Below are 25689 nucleotides of genomic sequence, written 5' to 3' on the forward strand. Positions count from 1 at the left end.
GCATCACAGCGAGCTTGCTTGGAGGACACAAGATTTGTGTGTGTTGTGAGATTATTCTTTTATAAAAATTGGTCATATTAACTTGTTACATTCAGTTTTTCTTGTGCAGCAATCCCAGGCTACTCTGGGCCTTGTGAGGTATCTCACAGGGCAGCCCAGAGAGGTACTTGGCCATCCTCAGGGATACAAGTAGACTACATCTCCATTTTCCTTTGCTTCTAACATATTTGATCACTTCAAAACTAGAGGAGCTGAGGAGAAAGATGGCAGTGCTTAACAATAAATTAAGCTTTTAGTGTTTATTTTTCTTATTAAAAAAACAGTACCTGTTATGTTTTACTTTAAAAAGTATTTACTGAGTGCCTCTTCTACTGATGCAAATTCTGGGTGCCAAGGATACAAGATTGAATAAGAGAGATAAATGTAGGAAAAGTAGACAATAAACAAGCAAATCATAAATAAGAAAAATATAAAGTAGTGCTAAGGCTATGCAGTGAATTAAAATAGGTGATGTGAGAATGACTGGTGACTACAAGAAAACAGTGTTTTCTGCCTGCTACAAAAAACTACATACATATCAAAAGAAATAAAATGAAATATACTTAAAACCCTGCGCACCAAGAGATAACCACCATTAGTCTTGGGTGTATGTCCTTCCAAACCCTGCTCTATCTCTGTGTGCTCAAGAGTGTGTACATGTGTGTGATGTTTTGTTTGTATTGTAAAATAAGATCATACTATTAATACTGTGTTGTGACCTGTTTTTTTCATTTAACATATTATGAACAATTTTCTATGTCAGTAATATTACTTTTATAATGCCATTTTAACAATTATAAAATATTCCATTTGGTTGATTTAATCAGTCTTCAGTTATTGGATGCTTGGACTGTTCTATTGCATAACTCAAAACAATCACATGAAAGGGTGTCATATTTAGCTAAAGTTTACATGGTCAAAAAAATTATTCATTTCTAATGTTGAATGATATAAGTTTCTCTCCATCACTGTAAGATATATACTTTTCATTCTTCTGGTTTGGTTTGTTGTTTTGGGTGGTTTTGTTTCTGCACCACGAGGCACGTGGGATCTTAGTTCCCCGACCAGGGATCAAATTCTCGCCCCATGCAGTGGAAGCGCAGAGTCTTAACCATTGGACCGCCAGGGAAGTCCTGGGTTTTTTTTTAAATCTTCTATCTGCCCCCTGGGGACATTCCACAAGGCAGAATCTTCAGCTGTTGACTTTTTTTCCTTTATTTCTTTCCTCAGTTATTTCATTCAGATTTACAACACAAGTTGTCTTAACTTCTAGGTGAAAAACCCCCAGATCTTTATCTCAAACCTTGTCTTCTCTGCCATGTGGCTGTCTGACCACTTGCCTTGTCTAAAACCTGCCTTGTCTAAAACCTCAAGACTTCCTTTTCTAAAACCAAACAATCTAGCCTTGTCTAAAACCAAACAATCCTCAAACTTGCCTTGTCTAAAACCTTGTCTAAAACCAAACTTGCCTTGTCTAAAACCAAACAATCACACCTCCCTGTCTCTTGCCTTGTCTAAAACTAGCCTTGTCTAAAACCAAACAATCACACCTCCCCATCTCTTCAAATCCAACTCTTCCTCATAATTTCCCTGTTTACTACAAAGATATCATCATGGCCCCAATCATTTTAGCCTGGAAAAGTTAAATTACCTTTGACTCCTCCACAAAACAGATGCGATCCTCTCATAATGTGATTTTCAGACTTCTTTTCTTTTCCATCGTCACTGCCACCTCCCTAGTGGCAAGACACTTTCAAGACACTTTCTGCTTATCCTGAATTATTATTTTAACAGTCTCCTCATTGATTTTTTTATTTGGTACCCCCTCCCTTTCAATTCTGCCAATATTCTCTGGATCTTACTGCATCAGTTATCCCCCCTTTGCCTTCAGAATCATCTCATTCCACCCTCTTTTCCTCCCAATCTTTATTTAAATATGTGCAAGTCTCCCCAGACTTAAAAATGTTTTTGTGACTCTGGACAGCTTTCTCTACTTTATTACCTCAAACTCACCCTGCCACAGTCTGGCTTCAGGCCATTCCACTCTACTAAACCTCTCATTCAGTCCCAGTGGCTTCTAATTGACAAATCCAGTGGATACTTCACAGCCTTTATGTCACCAGATTTTTGTCTACATTGGGCTGTTGATAACTTACTCCTAAACTTTTCTGGCTCTCTCTATATTCTCTCTCACTGTTCCTATACCATCTCTTCAGAAAACTCTTCTCACCTTGACCTCTTAAATACTGGTATATCTGAGGGTTCCATTCTCAGCCCTTGGTTCTCTGCATGTTCTTCATCTACTTTGGCTATTTTAATTACGATTTAGAAGCTTAGGACTTTTAAATCCCTGTATCTGGGACTCACACTTGTGTGTATAACTGCCTGATGGATCGTCCCCTGAATGCTCTACCGATGGCACCGCAAACCCGAAACTATCTTCTCTCCCCTAAAACTGTTCTTAGTTTTCTGTTTATCTCAGGTGGTGGTACTATCATTCACCTAATCATTCAAACCAGAAATGTGGAAATCATCTTTCATTTCCCTTTCTCTTTCATTTCATCTCTCCCTTTCCCCTCATCGAACTCATCACTGCATTCTACAGTATTCACAACTAAACGAGAACTAGTATAATTTCCTAACCAATCTTTGTTTCCTCTGTGTGTATACTTCATAAGTTGCAGTGTGTCCATGAATTTCTCACTCTGAAGTCTCAATATTCTGTTTATACCATTACCCAGCTAACAAATAAAATGACCATTATATTTCATTTTACGTAATTTAAAACAAATATTATAATACCTAGAAAAAATGTTGCAGTGGCCACCAAATTAACTAATACAAGGAATGCCTTCAAATAAAGATAAATTAAAACATTGTAAAATCTTTTCTAACCACTTATTTGACAGGAGCTTAGCATTCAGTCTTTCATCCTATTAAGTTTTGCCTTTCAATTGGCCTTGCTCTACAAAAGATGCTTGCTTCCTCTCTTCATTCAAGAAACATTTACCTTCTGCTCACTGACTCTCATAGCCTAGCTGCTATCTGGGGAATAAAGGTATTGCTTTTGCCCAGAGCTCAAGTGAACTTTATTCTGGACATCAAGTTTATCATCTCTTTTGAACATTTCTAATTGTCAGTAGTCTGTATTACAGGAACACTTAAATAATTTTAGTAATTTCAAAGTGGAAGTCATATATATATATATATATATAAACTTAGCTGAGAATTCTGCATTTACAGTAGCTGGGCAGCATGGATTTCAGAGCAACAACTCAAAAACAATTGTTTCATTTTTTTAGAGAATTCCTAATGGGCTTATTTGTGTTTCTTCTTAATTTGTTTTTCTTCTATGTGTAGAACTGACTTTCTTAAGGTTTACACAGAAAGACATATCCCCAAATTGAAGCTCTTTTCCTTCCATGTGAGCCTAGGCTGATAATGAAATTGGGGAATTAAGAGGAAGAGAGTTAAGGACAATCTAGAAGAGCAGAACTCACTGGATAGAAATGACTAAACTGAACCCACAAGCTCTAAGAGCAGCCAGGGAGAAAATCAAACTTAAAGTTAAATGATCCGTCAGCTACCTTCCTTTTTTAATGAGAAATAAGACAGATGCACACAGCTTATTAACAATAACAATTTAAAATATCCCAAACTTTGTCACGTGGTAGCTTATCAAGAAAGAACACCGATTTTATAGCCTTGAAGAGAAATTAAAACCAGCCTCAAAAGGCTGCACACTAGATGTGTAAATATTGGCCTCTTCAGAGAAGTGGCATCTGATATATGCACTTTACATGTTATGTCACTTAAACATTTCCCACAGATATTTTCTGTGGGTTAAAATTTTCTGCACACATTGTGTGAAATGGAGAAGACAAGTGTCAAAACCATAGAATTGTACTTTTTTTTTTTTTTTGGCCTTGCCACGCAGCATGTGGGATCTTAGTTCCCTGACCAGGGATCAAACCCATGCTCCCTGCAGTGGAAGCGTGGAGTCCTAATCACTGGACCACCAGGGGATTCCCTATTTTTTATTAACAGCTTTACTGAGGTATAATTCACTTGCCATACAAGTCACCCACTTACTATATACAATTCAGTGGCTTTTAGTATATTCACAGAGTTGTGCATCTATTACCACAGTCAATTTTGCAACATTTTCTTTACCCTAAAAAGAAGCACACCTGCCTTAAGCCATCACTCTCCAATCTCACCATCCCTAAGAAATGACTCATTTTCTATCAGTTTTGCCTGTTCCTAACATTTCATATAAATGCAATCATACAATACATGGTAATCTATGACTGACTTGTTTGACTTAGCATAATGTTTTCAGGGTTCATCCATGTGGTAGCATGTATCAGTACTTCATTTCTTTTTGTTGTTGAATAATATTCCATTGTATGGATACACCATGTTTCATTTCATTCAGTTGGTATATATTTGGGTTGTTTCTACTTTTTTGGCTATTATGAATAACAGACCTATGAACATTCATATACAGATTTTTCTGTGGACATGTTTTCGTTTCTCTTGAAATATACCTAGAAGTGGAATATACTTAGAAACGGAACTCTCTGTTGAACCATTTGAGGAACTACCAGACTATTTGCGAAAGCAGCTACACTATTTTATATTACCATCAGCTATGTATGAGAGTTCCAATTTTTGCATAAACTCACCAGTATTTGTTATTACCTGTCTTTTTTATTGTTGCCATCCTAATAGGTGTAAAGTGTTATCTCATTGTGGTTTGCAGTTTCCTGATGACTAATGATGTTGAGCTTCTTTTTCTGTGCTTAATGGCCATTTGTATATCTTGCTTGGATAGTTGTCCATTTTGATCCTTTGCCCATTTTATTTTTAATATTTATTTATTTATAAATAGTTATAAATAGTCTTAGTTACAGCACATGGGCTTTTCACTTCATTGCAGTGCACAGGCTTCTCTCTAGTTGTAGCACATGGGCTCTGTAGTTGCGGCACATGGGCTTAGTTGGCCCATGGCATGTGGAATCTTAGTTCCCCAACCAGAGATCGAACCTGCGTCCCCTTCATTGCAAGACAGATTCTTAACCATTGGACCACCAGGGATCTTAACCACTGGACCACCAGGGAAGCCCCCTTTGCCAATTTTAAAATTGAGTTATTTGTCTTTTTATTGTTGAGTTATAATAACTCTTTATATATCCTACATAAAAGGCTCTTGTCAGATACATGATTTACAAAATTTTCTCCCATTCCGCGGGTTGTCTTTTCACTTTCTTGATGGTGTCCTTTGAACCACAAATGTTTTTGTCTTGACAATGTCAAGCTTATATTTTCTTTTATTGCTTGTGTTTCTAGTGTTTTCTCATGAAGGAGTACCATATATTTTTAATAGCTTTATTGAGCCTTAATTGACATAGAGTAAACTTTACATATTTAAAGTGTGTACATTGACAAGTTTTGACATATACATACACCTGTCGGAGTCTGTTGCCCACATATTATTTGGGATATTTGTTTTTTATGATTGCATTTTGAAAGTTCTTTATATACAAATCCTCTTATCACAGATATTTCCCCTCATCTCTAGCTTGTCTTTTCATTCTGTGAACACTGTCTTTCAAAGGACAGAAGTGCTTAATTTTGAAAAAGTCCAATTTATTGATTTTTTCTTTAATGGATTATGATTTTTAGTGTCACATCTAAGAAATTTTTACCTAGTTCAGTCACCAAGATTGCCTCCTATGCTCTCCCCTCAAATTTTTATAGTTCTACATTTTACCTGTAGGTCTGTGATCCATTTTGAGTTAATTATTCTATATGGTGCAAGATAAGGATCCAAGTTCATTTTTTGGTAAATTGTTCCAGCACCATTTGTTAAAAAGACATCCTTTTTCCATGTAATTGCCTTTGATCTTTGCTGAAAATCAATTAACCATATGTGTGTTGGTGAGTATATTTCTTCACTATTCTGTTCCAATAATCTACTGTCCATCTTTGCAGCAGTACCACATGCTTTAATTACTGTTGGTTTACAATGAATAGTGAATTCAGGTAGTGTAAATCCTCAAACTTTATTCTTCTTTACCAACATCATTTTGGCCATTCTAGGTCCTTGACATTTTCTGTGAATTTTAGGATCAGTTCATCAATTTCTGAAAAAAAAAAAAAAGTCTACTGAGATTTTGAGTGATATTACATTGAATCTGTAAGTCAATATGGAGATAATTGACATATTAACAATATCGAATCTTCTGCCCAGTATCAAGTCTTCTGCCCATGACCACTGTGTGTGTGTATGTGTGTGTGTCCTTTCATTTTATTTAGGTCTTTAATTTTCTCAGGAGTGTGTTATAGTTTTCAGCGTACAGGTCTTATTCATCTTTTGTCAGTATGCAAGTATTGCATTTTTATTGCTTTTGTCACTCGTACATTTTTATTGAAATTGCTGATTGTTGTTTGCTAGCATACAGAAATACAACTGACTTTTGTATATTGATCTTGTATTCTGCCACCTAGCTCTATGTACTTATTAGTTCTAGTAGGTTTTTTTAATAGATATTATAGGATTTTCTAAATAGGTGGTCAGATAATTTATGAATAAAGACTGTTTTTCTTCTTCCTTTCCAATCTTGTTGCCTTTTCTTTGTTTTTCTTGCCATTTACAATGACTACAACCTGTAACTCAATGTTGAATGGATGTGGTGAGAGCAGACGTCATTGTCTTGGAGGAACAGTGATCTTAGGAAGACAACATTCAGTCTTTCACTATTAGTATGATGTTCAGTGTACGTTTTCTGTGGACACTCTGTATCATGTTGAGAAAGTTCCTTCTATTCCTAGTTTGCTACAATTATGGATCAGGAATGGATATTGGATTTTGTCATATTTTTCTACCTTTATTGAGATGATCATATGGTTTTCCTTTTTAAATTTATTAATCTAGTGAATTGAACTGATTTATTTTAAAATATTAAAGCAACTTTGCATTCCTGCAATAAACTTAAGTTGATCATGATTTTTTATCTTTTTATTCTATCTGTAGTCTTCAATTTGCAAGGTACTTAGTTCACTGAAACATGTCCATATCAGAATCATGTCATATCTTTACATGGTTCTCTGGTTATCATGAAGCAAGATATATATGAGTTTCAGTGAACACTGTACCATGCAAAGCAAGATCTGACTCTACTGTTGGATTTGATTTTCTAGAATGTTGTTAAAAATTTTTGCATCTGTGTTCGTGAAGAATATTGGTCTGTAGTTTTCTTATAATATCTTTGTCTAATTTGATGTGTAATGTGGCTTCTTAGATGAGTTGGGAAACATGTCTCTCTCAATTTTCTCAAGAGTTTGTGTAGAATGGGTATTATATCTTCTCTAAAAATTTGGTAGAATTCATCAGTGAAGCCATCTGGACCTGGGGTTTTTCAGAAGGCTTAAAACTGCAATTTGAATTTCTTTCTTTATCTTACAAATGCGCTTTGGTCATTTGTGACTTCCAAGGATTTTGTTCGTTTCATCTAACTTGTCTATTATATTGGCACAAAAATTTTCATAACATTATTATCCTTTTAATATCAGTAAAATCTGTTGTGCTGTTAACTGTCTCATTCCTGTTATTTGTACTTTGTGTCTTCTCTCTTTTTAGTTTTTTTAAATGGCCATTCTGGTTGGAAGTTTATCAGTTTTAAAATTGTTCTTCCCAAAGAACTGGCTTTTGGTTTCATTGATTTTTCTCTATTGTTCTTCTGTTTTCTATTTCTTTGCTTTCCTCTATGTTATTATTTCCTTCCTTCTGCTTATTTTAAATTTTATTTGCTCTTATACTTCAGTTTCTTAAGGAAGAAAGTGAGATCATTGATTTGAGATCTTTCTTCTTTTCTAATAAAGTGTTTAGTGCTATAAATTTCCATCTAAATACTGCTTTAGTGACATACTGCAAATCTTGATATGCTGTGTCTTTATTTTCATTCAGTTCAAAGTACTTTGTCATTTCCCTGTGCTGCACTGAACATTGTGGTACATGTCTCTTTTTGGATTATGGTTTTCTCAGGGTATATGCCCAGTAGTGGGATTGCTGGGTCATATGGTAGTTCTATTTTTAGTTTTTTAAGGAACCTCCATACTGTTCTCCATAGTGACTGTATCAATTTACATTACCACCAACAGTGCAAGAGGGTTCCCTTTTCTCCACACCCTCTCCAGCATTTACTGTTCGTGGATTTTTTTTGATGGTGGCCATTCTGACCAGTGTGAGGTGATACCTCATTGTAGTTTTGATTTGCATTTCTCTAATGATTAGTGATGATATTGAGCATCCTTTCATGTATTTGTTGGCAATCTGTATATCTTATTTGGAGAAATGTCTGTTTAGGTCTCCTGCCTATTTTTGAATTGGGTTGTTCGTTTTTTTGATATTGAGCTGCATGAGCTCCTTGTATATTTTGGAGACTAATCCTTTGTCAGTTGGTTTGTTGGCAAATATTTTCTCCCGTTCTGAGGGTTGTCTTTTCATCTTGTTTATGGTTTCCTTTGCTGTGCAAAAGCTTTCAAGTTTCATTAGGTCCCATTTGTTTATTTTTGTTTTTCTTTCCATTTCTCTAGGAGGTGGGTCAAAAAGGATCTTGCTATGATGTATGTCATAGAGTGTTCTGCCTATGTTTTCCTTTAAGAGTTTTATAGTATCTGGCCTTACATGTAGGTCTTTAATCCATTTTGAGTTTATTTTTGTGTATAGTGTTAGGGAGTGTTCTAATTTCATTCTTTTACATGTAGCTGTCGAGTTTTCCCAGCACCACTTACTGAAGAGGCTGTCTTTTCTCCATTGTATATTCTTGCCTCCTTTATCAAAGATAAGGTAACCATATGTGTGTGGGTTTATCTCCGGGCTTTCTTTCCTGTTCCATTGCTCTGTATTTCTGTTTTTGTGCAGTACCATACTTTCTTGATTACTGTAGCTTTGTAGTATACTCTGAAGTCAGGGAGCCTGATTCCTCCAGCTCCATTTTTCTTTCTCAAGAGTGCTTTGGCTATTCGGGCTCTTTTGTGTTTCCGTGATGGTGACCTCGTAGAATGAGTTTGGGAGTGTTTCTCCCTCTGCTATATTTTGGAAGAGTTTGAGAAGGATAGGTGTTAGCTCTTCTCTAAATGCTTGATGGAATTCGCCTGTGAAGCCATCTGGTCCTGGGCTTTTGTTTATTGGAAGGTTTTGAATCACATTTTCAATTTCAGTACTTGTGATTGATCTGTTTATATTTTCTACTTCTTCCTGGTTCAGTCTCAGAAGGTTGTTCTTTTTTAAGAATTTGTCCACTTCTTCCAGGTTGTCCATTTTATTGGCCTATAGTTGCTAGTAGTAATTTCTCATGATCTTTTGTATTTCTACAGTGTCAGTTGTTACTTCTTTTTCATTTCTAATTCTGTTGATTTGAGTCTTCTCCCTTTTTTTCTTAATGAGTCTGGCTAATGTTTTATCAGTTTTATTTATCTTCTCAAAGAACCAGCTTTTAGTTTTATTGATCTTTGCTATTTTTTTCTTCATTTCTTTTTCCTTTATTTCTAATCTGATCTTTATGATTTCTTTCCTTCTGCTAACTTTGGAGTTCTTTTTGTTCTTCTTTCTCTAATTGCTTTAGGTGTAAGGTTAGGTTGTTTATTTGAGATTTTTCTTGTTTCTTGAGGTAGAATTGTATTGCTATAAACTTCTGTCTTAGAGCTTCTTTTGCTGCATCCCATAGGTTTTGGGTCATCATGTTTTCATCGTCATTCGTTTCTAGGTATTTTTTGATTCCCTCTTTGATTCTTTCAGTGATCTCTTGGTTATTTAGTAGTGTATTGTTTAGCTCCATGTGTTTGTATTTTTTACAGAATTTTTTCTGTAATTGATATCTAGTCTCATAGCATTGTGGTTGAAAAAGATACTTGATACAATTTCAATTTTCTTGAATTTACCAAGGCTTGATTTGTGACCCAAGATATGATCTATCCTGGAGAGTGTTCCATGAGCACTTGAGAAGAAGGTGTATTCTGTTGTTTTTGGATGGAATGTCCTATAAATATCAATTAAGCCCATCTTGTTTAATGTATCATTTAAAGCTTGTGTTTCCTTATTTTTTTTCATTTTGGATGATCTGTCCATTGGTGAAAGTGGGGTGTTAAAGTCCCCTACTATGATTGTGTTGCTGTCGATTTCCCCTTTTATGGCTGTTAGCATTTGCATTATGTATTGAGGTGCTCCTGTGTTGGGTGCAGAAATATTTACAATTGTTATATCTTCTTCTTGGATTGATCCCTTGATCATTATGTAGTGTCCTTGTCTCTTGTAACATTCTTTATTTTAAAATCTATTTTATCTGATATGAGTATTGCTACTCCAGCTTTCTTTTGATTTCCATTTGCTTGGAGTATGTTTTCCCATTCCCTCACTTTCAGTCTGTATGTGTCCCTATGTCTGAAGTGGGTCTCTTGTAGACAGCATATATACAGGTCTTGTTTTTGTATCCATTCAGCCAGTCTGTGTCTTTTGGTTGAAGCATGTAATCCATTTATATTTAAGGTAGTTATTGATATGTATGTTCCTATTACCATTTTCGTAATTGTTTTGGGTTTGTTATTTTAGGTCTTTTCCTTCTCTTGTGTTTTCTGCATAGAGCAGTTCCTTTAGCATTTGTTGTAAAGCTGGTTTGGTGGTGCTGAATTCTCCTAACTTTTGCTTGTCTGTAAAGGTTTTAATTTCTCCATTGAATCTGAATGAGTTCCTTGCTGGGTAGAGTAATCTTGGTTGTAGGTTTTTCCCTTTCATCACTTTAAATGTGTCCTGCCACTCCCTTCTGGCTTGCAGAGTTTCTGCTGAAAGGTCAGTTGTTAACCTTATAGGGATTCCCTTGTATGTTATGTGTTGCTTTTCCCTTGCTGCTTTTAATATTTTTTCTTTGTATTTAATATTTGCTAGTTTGATTAATATATGTCTTGGCATGTTTCCCCTTGGATTTATCCTGTATGGGACTCTCTGCGCTTCCTGGACTTGACTTTTTCCTTCCCCATGTTAGGGAAGTTTTCAACTATAACCTCTTCAAATATTTTCTAAGACCCTTTCTTTTTCTTTTCTTCTTCTGGGACCTCTGTAATTCGAACATTGGTGTGTTTAATGTTTTCCACAAGGTCTCTGAGACTGTCCTCAATTCTTTTCATTCTTTTTTCTTTATTCTGCTCTGCGGTAGTTATTTCCACTATTTTATCTTCCAGGTCACTTATCCATTCTTCTGCCTCAGTTTTTCTACTATTGATTCCTTCTAGAGAGTTTTTAATCTCATTTATTGTGTTGTTCATCACTGTTTGTTTGCTCTTTAGTTCTTCTCGGTCCTTGTTAAATGTTTGTTTTATTTTCTCCATTCTGTTTCCAAGATATTGGATCATCTTTACTGTCATTATTCTGAACTCTTTTTCAGGTAAACTGCCTATTTCCTCTTCATTTGTTTGGTCTGGTGGATTCTTACCTTGCTTCTTCATCTGCTGCATATTTCTTTGTCTTCTCATTTTGTTTAACTTACTGTGTTTGGGGTCTCATTTTCGCAGGCTGCAGGTTTGTAGTTCCCGTTGTTTTTGTTGTCTGCCCCTAGTAGGTGAGGTTGGTTCAATGGCTTGTGTAGGCTTTCTGGTGGAGGGGACTGGTGCCTGTGTTTTGGTGGGTGGGGCTGGATCTTGTGTTTCCTGTGGGCAGGGCTGCGTTCGGTGGTGTGTTTTGGTGTGTCTGTGAACTTAGTATGATTTTAGGCAGCCTCTCTGCTAATGGGTGGTGTTGTGTTCCTGTCTTGCTAGTTGTTTGGCATGGGGAATCCAGCACTGGAACTTGCTGGCCATTGGGTGGAGCTGGGTCTTAGCCTTGAGATGGAGATCTCTGGGAGAGCTCTTGCTGATTGATATTACATGGGGCCGGGAGGTCTCTAGTGGTCCAGTGTCCTGAACTTGGCTCTCCCACCTCAGAGGCTCAGGCCTGACACCAGGCTGGAGCACCAAGACTCTTTCAGCCACATGGCTCAGAAGAAAGGGGAGAAGAAAAGAAAGGAAGAAATTTTAAAATTTTTTAAATTATTAAAATAAAAAAAATAATAAAATAGCAACCAAACCAATAAACAAATACACCAATGATAACAAGTGCTAAAAACTAAACTAAGATAAACATAAAAATCAGAAACAAATCAGCCTCAGACAGCAAACCCCAAGTGTACAGTTGCTCCCAAAGTCCACCGCCTCAATTTTAGGATGATTCGTTGTCTATTCAGGTATTCCACCGATGCAGGGTACATCAAGTTGACTGTGGAGATGTAATCCACTGCTCCTGAGGCTGCACGGAGAAATTTCCCTTTCCCGTCTTTGTTCGCACAGCTCCTGGGGTTCAGCTTTGGTTTTGGCCCCACTTCTGTGTGTAGGTCACCCTCAGGCATCTGTTCCCCGCCCAGACAGGAGGGGGTTAAAGCAGCGGCTGATTAGGGCCCTCTTGCTCACTCAGTCCAGGGAGAGGGAGGAGTACGGTAGTCACAATTGGAATGCAGGGCGAGCCTGCGGCGGCAGAGGCCACCATGACATTGTAACAGCCTGAGGTGCACCATGTGTTCTCCCGGGGAAGTTGTCCCTGGATCATGGGACCCTGGCAGTGGCGGGCTGCACAGGCTCCTGGGGTGGGTGGGGGGGTGTGGATAGTGACCTGTGCTTGCACACAGGATTCTTGGTGGCAGCAGCAGCAGTGTTAGCGTTTCATGCCCGTCTCTGGGGTCCGAGCTGATAGCCACAGCTCGCGCCCATCTCTGGAACTCACTTAAGCAGTGCCCTGCCTTCTGTGGGCACACAGGGAAGGAGTCCCCTGTCCTCACACACCCTGAAACAATGGTCTCTTGCCTCTTAGGCAAGTCCAGGCTTTTTCCCAGATTCCCTCCTGGCTAGCTGTGGTGCACTAGCCCCCTTCAGACTGTCTTCACACAGCCAACCCTAGTCCTCTCCCTGGGGTCTGACCTCCGAAGCCCGAGCCTCAGCTCCCAGCCCCCACCCGCCCCGGTGGGTGAGCAGACAAGCCTCTCAGCCTGGTGAGTGCTGGTCGGCACCGATCCTCTGTGCGGGAATCTCTCCGCTTTGCCCTCCGCACCCCTGTTGCTGCACTCTCCTCCGTGGCTCCGAAGCTTCCCCCGCCCATCCCCCGTCTCCGCCAGTGAAGGGGCTTCCTAGTATGTGGAAACTTTTCTTCCTTCACAGCTCCCTCCCAGAGGTGCAGGTCCTGTCTCTATTCTTTTGTCTTGTTTTTTCTTTTTTCTTTTGCCCTACCCAGGTACCTGGGGGTTTTCTTGCCTTTTGGGCAGTCTGAGGTCTTCTGCCAGCGTTCAGTAGGTGTTCTGTAAGAGTTGGTCCACATGTAGATGTATTTTTGATGTATTTGTGGGGAGGAAAGTGATCTCCATGTCTTACTCCTCCACAATCTTGGAGGTCCCCCCTCTTTGAGCCATTTTAATCCTGTCTCCAGTATCTCTTTATTTCTGCCTCTGCAGTTATCAGTGCCAGAGTTCCTCTGGGCAGGTCCATTGTTGACATAGTCATAATCCTCTGTCTGTACATCACTTTGAGGGTGCTGATCATTAAGAAGTCTTGACCTTTTCCCAGACCCCCTCATGTATTTTAGGCATATCCTATAATGCCATCTAATGCCTAACACAGTGCCTGGAACTGCTCACAGATTCCTCCTCCAGAACTGCTCAGGTGGCAACATGTTTCATGTTTTGAGGTGAGAATTGAGGCTAGCTCAATATTTGCGAAATAGTTTGGAGAACATGAGTATCCCATGTCTTGTTAATGCTTGTTCGAGTTAAAGGACTCTAGGGATATCTAAGGCAGATTCATCTTCTGAGGCTGACATCACAGAAAGTGACCGCCCCTTTTGACAAAATAGTCCTTCACAGCACTGTCTGGAGGACTGGATGTGACATTTTATTCTGTTGGGAATGCTATTCTTCTTCACCACGATGCGAGAGGTGCGGGGCTCTCACGACCCAGGCCACCCAGCTCTCAGATCTCTTCCAGAACAGCCCCCGGGGCAGTTGCGGCTACTGGGGCACAGACACAAGCAGCGGGTGATCAAAGCCTGCAGCTCCCGCCGGGCGCTCTAGGCAGAGACCAGGGCAAACCCCAAGCCAGGCAGCCGGGTGAACAGACGTAGCACACGGAAAATTCCTGAAGGCACATGCTCCTTGTGCGCTGAGGGGCCGCCTGATTTCTTCTTTTGCTCGTAGATTATTTAATGGTGTTTAATTTCTAAATATTTGGAGATTTTCCAGATATCTTTTATTGATTTCTTTTTTTCCTTTTTTTTTTTTTCCAGCTTTCTGAGATATAATTGACATATAGTGACACTGTGTAAGTTTAAGGTATACAGTATTATTTGATATATGTATATATTGCAAAATGTTTACTACATTAAGGTAGTTAATATCCTTTATCTCACATAATTGCCATTTTCTTATTCTTATTGTTATGGTTAAAAACATTAAAGCCCTACTCTCATAGCAGCTTTCAAGTATATAGTACCGTATTGTTAACTATGGCCATCATGCTGTACATTGGATCCCCTTAACTTAATCATCTTATAACTGAAAGTTCATGTCCTTTGACCGACATCTCCCCATTTCCCCCACCCCTCAGCCACTGGCAACCACCATTCCACTCTCTGTTTCTGTAAGTTCAATGTTTTTAGATTCCACATACAAGCGATATCATACAGTATTTGTCTTTCTGTTTCTGATTTACTTCACTTAGCATACTGTCCTCTAGGTTCATCCATGTTGACACAAATGGTAGGATTTTCTTCTTTTTTTAAGGCTGAATATTCCAGTGTATGTATATACCACATTTTCTTTATTCATTCATCCATTGATGGACACTTAGATTGTTTCCATATCTTGACTATTGTGAATATTGCTGCAACAAACATGAGAGTTCAGATACCTCTTTGAGATCTTGATTTCACTTCTTTTCAATATGTGCCCAAAAGTGGGATTGCTGTATTATATGATAGTTCAAATTTTAGTTTTTTGAGGAAACCTTACATTTTACATCTGCTTATGTCATTAATACCATACTGTGTTGTTTAATTATCAATTATCTTTAAAGAGATTTAAATAACAAGAAAATCTTTTCTGTTTGCCTACGTATTTCACATTTTCACTGCTCTTCATTCCTTTGTGTAAGTGCAGATACTCATTTGGTGTTATTTCCATCTGCCTGATGGACTTCCTTTAACATTTCTTATAGAGCATGAGAAAAATATTGACATAAATGAGTATATAAGTATTATTAACCTTTTAGTTAAAGAAACCATAAATTTTAAAAACAATAAAAGGCTGGGGTGAAATGTTTATAACATATCAGAGTAATAATAACAGCAGATATTGAAAGTGTGTTGTGCTATGTACTGGGCACTATATTAAACCATTTACCATGTATTTTCTCATTTAATCCTTACAACAGCCATTTGAGGTAATGTACCGTTGGGTTTTTTTTTAATTTTTATTGGAGTATAGTTGCTTTACAATGTTGTGTTAGTTTCTGCTGTACAGCAAAAGTGAATCAGTTATACATATACATATATCCTCTCTTTTTTTGATTTCCCTCCCATTTAGGTCACCACAGAGCATTGAGTAGAGTTCCCTGTGCTATACAGTAGATTCTCATTAGTTATCTATTTTATACATAGTAGTGTATATATGTCAATCCCAATCTCCCAGTTCATCCCACCCACCTCCTTCCCCCCCCCTTGGTATCCATAGGTTTGTTCTCTACATCTATGTATCTATTTCTGTACTGTTTTTACACTCATTTTGCAAATAAGAATATGAAAATAACAGGTAGGGGCTAATGTCCTTAACAATCAGAGATCTAAAAACCAATAATTTAAAAAATTTAAGTGCCAGTTCTTAGAAGAAATATGAATAGATAATAAACATAAAAGTAGCACTCAGCTTCTCTCATATAATCAGGAGAATGAGATAATTTTTAAGCTACCCAGTTGGCAAAAATAAGAAGCAGTGTTACTAATATTGGCAAGATATGAAGAAGGATATACTTGTACACTACTAGAGGTGTAAATTGGTACATTTTTTTAGAAGGCCATTTAGCTTTACCTATTCACATTTAAAATATGCATATCCTTTGACCAGATGACTTCATTTGGAAATCCTTATACAAATTCTCAAGGAAAAATAACGCGCGTGTGTGTGTGTGTGTGTGTGTGTGGGTAATGGGGAACAATTGAAGACAACCTGATTATCAATAGCAGGGTGTTAAAACGAATGATGGCATAGCTGTATAATGGAGTAAGCATTGAAAGGAATGAGCATGTAGGGAAACAGGCAGTTTGATGGGCTGCTGCTGGGGGATATAAATTGGTACAACTTCTCTGGTGGGAATTTTCAAAATAGGTTTCAGAAGTCCTCATTCAGGTTGTATCCCTTTTCCCCATGTGTATGCTATGTTATTGAGTGGAAAGAAAAAAGTTGCAGAATAATATGTATAGTAGAACCCAATTGGGTTTGTTTGTTTTTTTTTTTTTGAAGGATATATGTACTTAAATATTTGTATGTTCCCAGAAGAAGGTTTGTAAAGATGCACACCAAGTTGTTAACAGTGATTTTCCCTGGAAAGGAGGAGTTCAACTTTTTAAATGTCTCTATTACTTGAATTTTATAATAACTTTTGCAATAGTTTTTTAAAAAAAAAGTTTTTAAAAAGTTATATTGGTTGTAATTGCCAAAAACACATAGAGCAGTTGACTCAAAAGAAGCAAGACTGTTTCTCCCCAAGGGTTTCCAAACCAAATGTATCAGAATTCTTTCTTCCTGGGCTTAAACGGAATTTTTTTTTTTATAGTTAAGATATTGGGCTCTACCTGTAGGGCTCAGTGGAGTTTAAAAGAACTGAAATTTTATAGACCCCATGTTCCAGAGTATAATACCAACCTGTTCAGTGAGCATTCAGACAAGAACCGTGGTGCATGGCATTTATAATCTTTACAAACTCATATCAAAAATTAAAATGACAAATTATGCAACTGCAGTTAGAGTTTTTGTTGTAGGTTATGTTGTGTGTTTGAAATTATGCCCAGAGTTATAATACAATAATGAAATCCTTTCATCCCTGTTGTGAAAAGGGAAACCAGTGGCAAATGATCACTCAAAACGTTGCCAGTGTGATGCATTGGTTATAAAAGATTATAGAGGGCTGCCTTGGGAATTCCCTGGCGGTCCATTGGTTAAGACTCAGTGGTTTCACCGCCGTGGGCCCAGGTTTAATCCCTTGTCAGGGAACTAAGATCTCACAAGCTGCATGGCATAGCCAAAAAAAAAAAAGAAAGGCCACCTTTATCACTGGTTCTCATGTTTTTGTATAATCTAATAACAAAATAGAGTGTTCTTCATTTCTGTGAAATATCTAGTAAAATTGTTTAGCTAAAAAGGTAGGATGGGTAAATTACCTGGAAAAAGTATTACAAATTAGAATTTTAAAATCAGTTATTAGGCAGGAGACAAAGAAGAAATCATTATTCCTTCTAGTGGAATAACACTATTATATGTTAGGCCTTGATCAAAGCCACCTCAAAGTTTTCCATGTAAATGTTATAATCTGGGAGTTTAAACTATTTGTGTTGGAATTTTTTATCTAGAAAAATAATTTGAAGCCAATCATATATCAAGTACGTCAAGGAAATTGAATATTTTGCATATGTTTCCTTACTCTGTTGAACACTGAAAAATTTACCTTTCTTATAATAGAACTTTTTTTTCCTTTCCAAATTGCCCAGACCCAAAGTAATATCCAAAGTAATATTTTCATATGGAAAAAAAGAAATCTGTCTTTATAGTTTTATTTAAAATAATTATTAGAGAAAATTGAGCAGTAATAAAATTTAAGCTTTTTAGCTTATTATTTTCTATGTAACATAGAGGGACCTGAAGGAATGTAAATATTAGAAAATGCCTATAAATAGGAGCCATTACATCAAATCACACCATTTACAAAAGTTACTGCTGCATTTAAAGAAAATATTTTTACATGGCATGGTGTTTGTTGCACTACATAAGTAAGAGTGATGATAATACAAACACTTTTACTAAGATCTAAGTGGATGACAGGAATTGTTCTAAGTACTTTGCACTCAGTATTTCATTTCTTTTTTACAACAATTCTTTAAGTACTCATGTTACTCAGTTTACAAATAAGGATCTGAGTCTTCAGGAGGTTAAATAACTTGCTTAAGGTCGCATAACTGCTAAATGACAGAGCCAGAATTTGAATCCAGGTAGTCTGGTTCCAAAATCTAAACTCATCACCACTTTGCCTATAGAGGAGGATTCAAAAGGGAGGACTTCATAGCTATGCAGAGTACAACACTTTTTTTTTTCTATCTTTTATCTGAGAGGTACTCAGCAATATCTACCCTACTGTCCGTTTGGGAAGCTCAAATTGTATCATTGTAGATTTACTGCTTTGGGTTTACAAGACTTGGGGATGTCAGGAATCTCTATTTAAAATGCAGATTTTTACCTAAGGAGTTATACAAATCTAAAGGGATGATGACAGTGTCCAGGAACTCAGTAATGAAACACAGGGTCCACAGCTGTGGAGCAGCAAGGAAGGGCGGAGAGATGGACTTGGAAATCACAAAAGAGGAGAGAGGCCAACAACCGACTAACCTCAGGATTTTTGCCAAAGGCTGAAAAACGATAGCCAACAATTTCAGTTTTTTATGGCTCAGGACAATAATTAGTAAGATATAGGGATTTTTTTCATATTACTTCATTGTATACCATTTACCATCTCTTTGATTCTAGTAATTACAGCATAGCTGATGCTACTCAGCATTGATATGTTATATTAACTAAATGCCATTGCCTTTGTCTCACAGCAATCAGCAGGCCTTTTTACTGGAGAATGTCCCTTGTAATAATGCAAGCTGTGAGGGGGCGCGTCGTATGTTTAAAGTCTACTGGGAGCTGATGGACCTAAACCAAATCAGAGATGCAGTGGTTGCCACCTTCTTTGATATTTATGAAGATGTGAGTTCAGAGCTCTTCTGTGTGTTTGGAATCTAATTGCCGTCCACCTTATCTCACTTTCACCCTATTTGACCAGAAAATGTAGATGAGATAATGAAAGAAAATGAGTCAATTAAAGAAAGCTCCTTTTAATGTTAAATGACAGAGGGAACACATTTATTGATACCACTGACTGATCAGTACAGTGAAATATGAAAATGATTTTATCTCATTTTATGCTTGTTTAGATTAAACCACTAGAGAATCATGCTCACAGCAATTGTGCATGTGCACGAGTAGAGAAAAGAACAGCCAACACATAACAGACCCTTAAACCTGCACAAGATCACAGAAAGATGGGTTCAGTGTGTACTCTCTCTTAACCTAGTGAACTAGAGTTGGCATCTATTGCCACAGATTCTTGTGACTGTCTTCTGTTGCCAGGTGGCCTGGGAAAGGCGCTCAGGGCCCTGGTTTTCTTCTTTCTAATGTCAAAAGCCAGTTTATCAAGTGCTTCTGGGCATTGTTGAGGGAAAATAGAATCTTCCAAGCTGTTTTGTTCTTTAAAAGAAAGCCAGTTTATCACTCAGAAAAATAATAAATTCTGATAAAAATGTGTTAAATTCCAGAGTTAATATGTCACAGTATATCCTTGTAAAATAATTTGATTATTTTAAAACATTAAATCTCCATCAAGACATTATGTCCAACCCTAAGCCCGGTTGGTTGGTTTGTTTTTTTTTATAAGAGGCTAATTCTCAATTATATGAATTTTCCAAGTCCTTATTTTCCTCTGTCTCTCTGCTACCAAATCTTGTGTTCGTTCACTTTTCATAAGCAATTTCCAAGCATAAAAGTAATTGGTAAAAATATCACAAGAGGGAAAATCAAGAGAATTAATTACAAATCAATTAATTTCTGTACATAAAAATATCATAAATGAAATTTAAAATTGTGTTTAAATCTGGGAAATAAATTAGCTATGAAAGAATTAAATAATTAGTATTCTTAACATAGAAAGGGTTTATTCAAACTGATACAAGTCACCAAAAACTCCCACTGGAAAAACAGAACATGATTAAGGCAATTTACAGAAAAAACACAAGTAGCTAATATATGAAAAGATATGGTAAATGATCAACCTCATTAAGAGAGTCAGCAGAATGGAAATTTAAATGAACACACCTTCTTTACCCCCAATAAAATTAACAAAGCTTCCCACTTTTATAGGAAAAAAAAATAATGGGGGCCAGGGCAGATGAAAAGGTATCTTCTTTCTCTGATGATTGGAAACACTTTGGTAGTCCATATCACAGACCTTTAAAAATTCATGCAAATATGACTGGAAGGAAGTACAAAATTCTAACAGTTATTTTCAGAGATTAAAATTATAGGTGTTTTTTGTTTTATTTATATTTTAATATTCAAGATCTTATATTTTTAATATTATTTTTATTTTAAACATCAAGTTGAATAAATAAGGTTTATATTTACATGGTAAACATATCATCCATTTTCATCATTTTTTTCATTCAGTCTAGTAGTTTGTTCTTACCATTTTTATGTTTTTTCCAGGGAATCTTGGACATTGTAGTACTAAGTAAAGGATATATAAAGAATGATTTTGCCATCCATACACTAAAAAATAACTTTGAAGCAGATGCTTATTTTGTTAAAGTCATTGGTGAGTATTTGTTTTATATGTTTTATTATTAAGTATTAACATTTAATTTTTTTAACATCCTTATTGTAGTATAATTGCTTTACAATCGTGTGTTCTGCTTTATAACAAAGTGAATCAGCTATACATATACATATGTCCCCATATCTCTTCCCTCTTGCGTCTTCCTCCCTTCCACCTTCCCTATCCCACCCCTCTAGGTGGTCACAAAGCACAGAGCTGATCTCCCTGTGCTATGCGGCTGCTTCCCACTAGCTATCGGTTTTACATTTGGTAGTGTATATATGTCCATGCCACTCTCTCACTTTGTCCCAGCTTGCCCTTCCCCCTCCCCATGTCCTCTAGTCCATTCTCTTGTAGGTCTGTGTCTTTATTCCCGTCCTGCCCCTAGGTTCTTAATGACCTTTTTTTTTAGATTCCATATATATGTGTTAGCATATGGTATTTGTTTTTCTCTTTCTGACTTACTTCACTCTGTATGACAGACTCTAGGTCCATCCACCTCACTACAAATACCTCAATTTCGTATCTTTTTATGGCTGAGTAATATTCCATTGTATATACATGCCACATCTTCTTTATCCATTTATCTGTCGATGGACACTTAGGTTGCTTCCATGTCCTGGCTGTTGTAAATAGAGATGCAGTGAACATTGTGGTACATGACTCTTTTTGAATTATGGTTTTCTCAGGTTATATGCCCAGTAGTGGGATTGCTGGGTCATATGGTAGTTCTCTTTTTAGTTTTTTAAGGAACCTCCGTACTGTTCTCCATAGTGGCTGTATCAAATTACATTCCCACCAACAGTGCAAGAGGGTTCCCTTTTCTCCAGCATTTATCGTTTGCAGATTTTTTGATGATGGCCATTCTGACTGGTGTGAGGTGATATCTCATTGTAGTTTTGATTTGCGTTTCTGTAATGATTAATGATGTTGAGCATTCTTTCATGTGTTTGTTGGCAATCTGTATATCTTCTCTGGAGAAATGTCTATTTAGGTCTTCTGCCCATTTTTGGATTGGGTTGTTTGTTTTTTTGATATTGAGCTGCATGAGCTGCTTGTTAATTTTGGAGATTAATCCTTTGTCAGTGCTTCATTTGGAAATATTTTCTCCCATTCTGAGGGTTGTATTTTCATCTTCTTTGTGGTTTCCTTTGCTGTGCAAAAGCTTTTAAGTTTCATTAGGTCCCATTTGTTTATTTTTGTTTCTATTTCCATTTCTCTAGGAGGTGGGTCAAAAAGGATCTTTCTGTGATTTATAGCATTTAATTTTGTATTCTCTCTGTCAACACACATTTTCCAAAGAGTAAAACATGCTCCTACGTAACGTATGTACAACTCTCCAAAGCAGATGGTCAGCTTCAATGCAACATTACCACCCTGTTCAAATTTTGCCAACTGTCCCAACAATGACTTCTTTCTTTCTGACCCAGAAGTCTGTCGAGGAATACCTACTGTCACATCTTCTCCAATCTGGAACAGTTCCTTTTCATGTCCTTATCAGTTTTAAAGAATACAGGCCTCACATTCTGTAGGATAATCCTGTTTCTTCTTTACCCAGCTCAGGATACACATTCTTTGCAGAAACTCCACTACATGGAATTTAGTGGAACCGATGCTGTGCCCTCTCAGTACATCAAATCAGTAAGCACGTGATGTTGACCTGTCCCACCACCCTGGTGATAACCTTGATCATCTGGTCGTCGTGATGACTACTAGGTTTCCCCACCTTAAATTCACTATTTCCCCCTTTGTAATTGATTAGTATTTTGTGGAGGGGTATTCTGATATTACTTTAATATACTTTTCCATATCAAATTTCTACCTGCCAGCCTTAGAGTCCATTGACAGCTCCTGCCTGAATCAACCATCTATTTGATAGGTGTCAAAGAGTGATTCTATTTCCAACACCCCTGCATTTTTTAGTTGGCATTCTACTCTAAGGAATATCTTTCACTTATCTCATTTATCAGTATAGATTTGTGTATTTGTATTTTATTCAATAAATAATATCATTTCTTTTAATGTTAAAATTGTTCCCGGTGAGGGCAGTAGGAGCTCCTTCAGGCTGGCTCCTTTATCTTTTTGACGTGTGCTCTGGCAAAACAAGATATTCCAGGTTCATCTTTTACCGCCTTTGCCCTAAGTCTAGAATCTGATCTCTTTCTTCAAGGAGCCCTGGTTCCTTTGAGTAGAGGATGGTATTTTAAAACCCAGTTCTGGGTGCTCAGTGTGCTCGTTGCTACTGGGCTGTTATTTCTTCTAGGTTTTCTCAATGGACAGAACTAAGAAATACAGGTAATGTATCACACACACACAACACACAAATATACATACCTAAAACTATTTTATATATATTATATAACAATGAATTCATACCATTACTTCTATTTCTAATCCAACACAACATTTCAAGGGTTCCTTCTAATCTTTTCTGTTTGTAGACATCTTCTCTAACTCCCATTTTCCTCAGTATAGTTACCTATTTGTTCACTGTTACCCGTTCCCAACCATGCAAGCCATCTACCATCTCCTCCACCTAAGACTTATGTTCATCGTAGAGATCCTGTACATGTTTTGTTAAGAGTATGCCTAAGTGTTTTATTTTCTTTGATGTGATTATAAATGTTATTATGTTTTTAAGTTTAGTTTCCACAAGTTTGTTTTTAGTGTATTGAAATACAATTGATTTTTGTTTGTTGATCTTGTATACTGCAACCTTGCTCAACTCACTTATTAGCTCCAGGAGGGTTTTTTTAGATTCCGTGGGATTTTCTACATACAAAATCATGTCATTTGCAAAGAGGGACAGTTTTATTTCTTCCTTTCCAATCTGTGCCCTTTTTTTTTCTTTTTCTTATTCTTATTCTAGGTAGAATTTCCATTGCTATTGATATGTTGAATAAGATTGGTGAGAGTGGGCATCCTTGCCTTGTTTCTGATTTTAGGGAGAAAGCATTCCATCTTTCACCATTAAGAATGATATTAGCTTTTTGGAAATGCTCCGTACTGTATTAAGGAAGTTTCCCCTATTTCTAGTTTGCTGAGAGTTTTATCATGAATTGGTGTTGAAAGGTAACTGTTTTTGTGTCACTGTTATTATAGTTGATATCAAGACAGCCATATCTGTTCATTTGTGAATGAAATGACACAGTATTTCGTATAAATGTTTATTACAGTTTTGAAGCGGTCATAAATAGCTGAACACAGAAAAGCGACAGAATAATGAATGAGTGTTGAGAGATTTATTTTGAGAAATGAAAATGACAGAAAATGTAACTTTCTTTTCTAACCAGCAAATTCACTCTTATTTGAATGAACTAAGAGTAACTCCCCATCTTCATTACTACTGCAGCCACAGAATACTGGTATTATGAGTCTAACCATTTCTGTACTTTTTATCCATGTCTCCTGTTCTTTATGATTTTGAAGGGGGTATTATTTGGCTATTTCAGAGCTGCTCAAGAGAAAGTAAGCTTCTTTAAAGAATTAAGTAAAGATACAACAAACTACTTGAAAATGAAATGACATGTCTGAGGTTTTTCTTTAATCCAGGCAAGTGGGAAATGGAGTATAGGTGAAATGACTTTGGCCATGTGTTGTTGACAGTTGAAGCTGTGTGAAGTATGAGTGGGATTCCTCATACTCTTCTTTCTAATTTTGTTTATGTTTGAAAAATTACACGTAAAAATTTTAAAAACCCGAAAGTCTCTTGAGAGTCTGTGGCCTGTAACTTCCTAACCTAAGTCAAGGATGGGTATCACTGGGTAGCACTGCCGTCACCTTAACAGTATCCCAAGGAAAGTTTTCTCCAAACATCACCAAGCTCAGACCCAGAGATAGCCAATTTGGTGTAGGAAGTTTTAGTTTTAGAAAGCAAGATAACTTTGCACTTACGGATATTAACATAAATATTAATAACATGCTTTACAGAAAGGTCATGGGAAATGAGATAATTTAGGGCAATCATTTGTGAAAAATAACCTTCTAGTTGTCTTGAGATGCTCTTCCACTCTTTCCTTTGATTGTTACTTGTTTTCCTTAAGCAGACAGTTACTAGTATATTATTACCCTTTCAAAGCCATCTACAATGTCCAGAGTTGATTTTGCTCTAAAGTAACTGTTACTCTAATGCTCAAACTAGCCTATGTTAAATGTCACTGTCTCAGTTAAGGAAATTAGGGTACTTAAGCTTCTGTATGTGGCTAGGGAAAGATAATACTATCCTTCTGCCTGTTCCCTCACTGATTTCCACAACACCACAGATCTACAGAATGCTCTTCACACAGGGGACTGTGTGTTGCAGAATTGGAGGGGTTCCCTAGCTCACCTGAATCAGAACTAGCTCCTAGCTCTAATTTTTTTTCTCTTATTCCTGTCAGATACATTAGAGGTTCTGCATTCTCATTCTACTAGTACTTAACACAAATTTCTAACAAACGTATGTGAACCTGTATTTCCTTGGATTTTTAAAATTGTAGCAGTATCTTCACCTTTCACTACCCAAATAAGATGAGACCTTTCAAAAGCTTTTATTCCCCTGCCTTCTTCCAGATTTTGTTGAAATAATGTGGAAGTTTATTTCTGGATGACTGATTTGGTAACAGTTACAACCATGTTATCAATGATTATTTAAACTTAACAAGTTTTACTGGCTTTATTGTCACCATTTACATATATACCACATTTTTACCTTTCTTCACTCAAATTCCTATTTCTTTTGATGGAATGCTTCCTCAAGAGATTTTCAGAAAGTTGTACATAGGCTAATATATTTTCTGAGTACTGGTATGTCTTAAAATATCTTTTATTAAGCATAGGATTTTTTAATTTAAAAAATAATGAATGAAAGGTAGGTAATCAATAAAAGACAAAAGAAGTTTTCCATATAGAGTCTAAAAT

General features: G+C 36.7%; 1 protein-coding gene across 2 annotated transcripts in view; it reads left to right on the forward strand.

Annotated features, from left to right (window-relative positions):
* Nucleotides 1-25689, forward strand: part of ITFG1 (integrin alpha FG-GAP repeat containing 1) — a 278016-nt gene that overhangs the window by 167608 nt on the left and 84719 nt on the right. For both annotated transcript variants that reach the window (XM_082366812.1, XM_082366813.1), the window contains 2 exons: nt 18977-19127; nt 20682-20790. In XM_082366812.1, coding sequence (XP_082222938.1) covers nt 18977-19127; nt 20682-20790 — 260 coding nt within the window. The remainder of the gene's footprint in view (nt 1-18976; nt 19128-20681; nt 20791-25689) is intronic.

Source organism: Balaenoptera borealis (assembly GCF_965194805.1).
Source record: "Balaenoptera borealis genome assembly, chromosome: 19".
Taxonomy (NCBI): domain Eukaryota; kingdom Metazoa; phylum Chordata; class Mammalia; order Artiodactyla; family Balaenopteridae; genus Balaenoptera; species Balaenoptera borealis.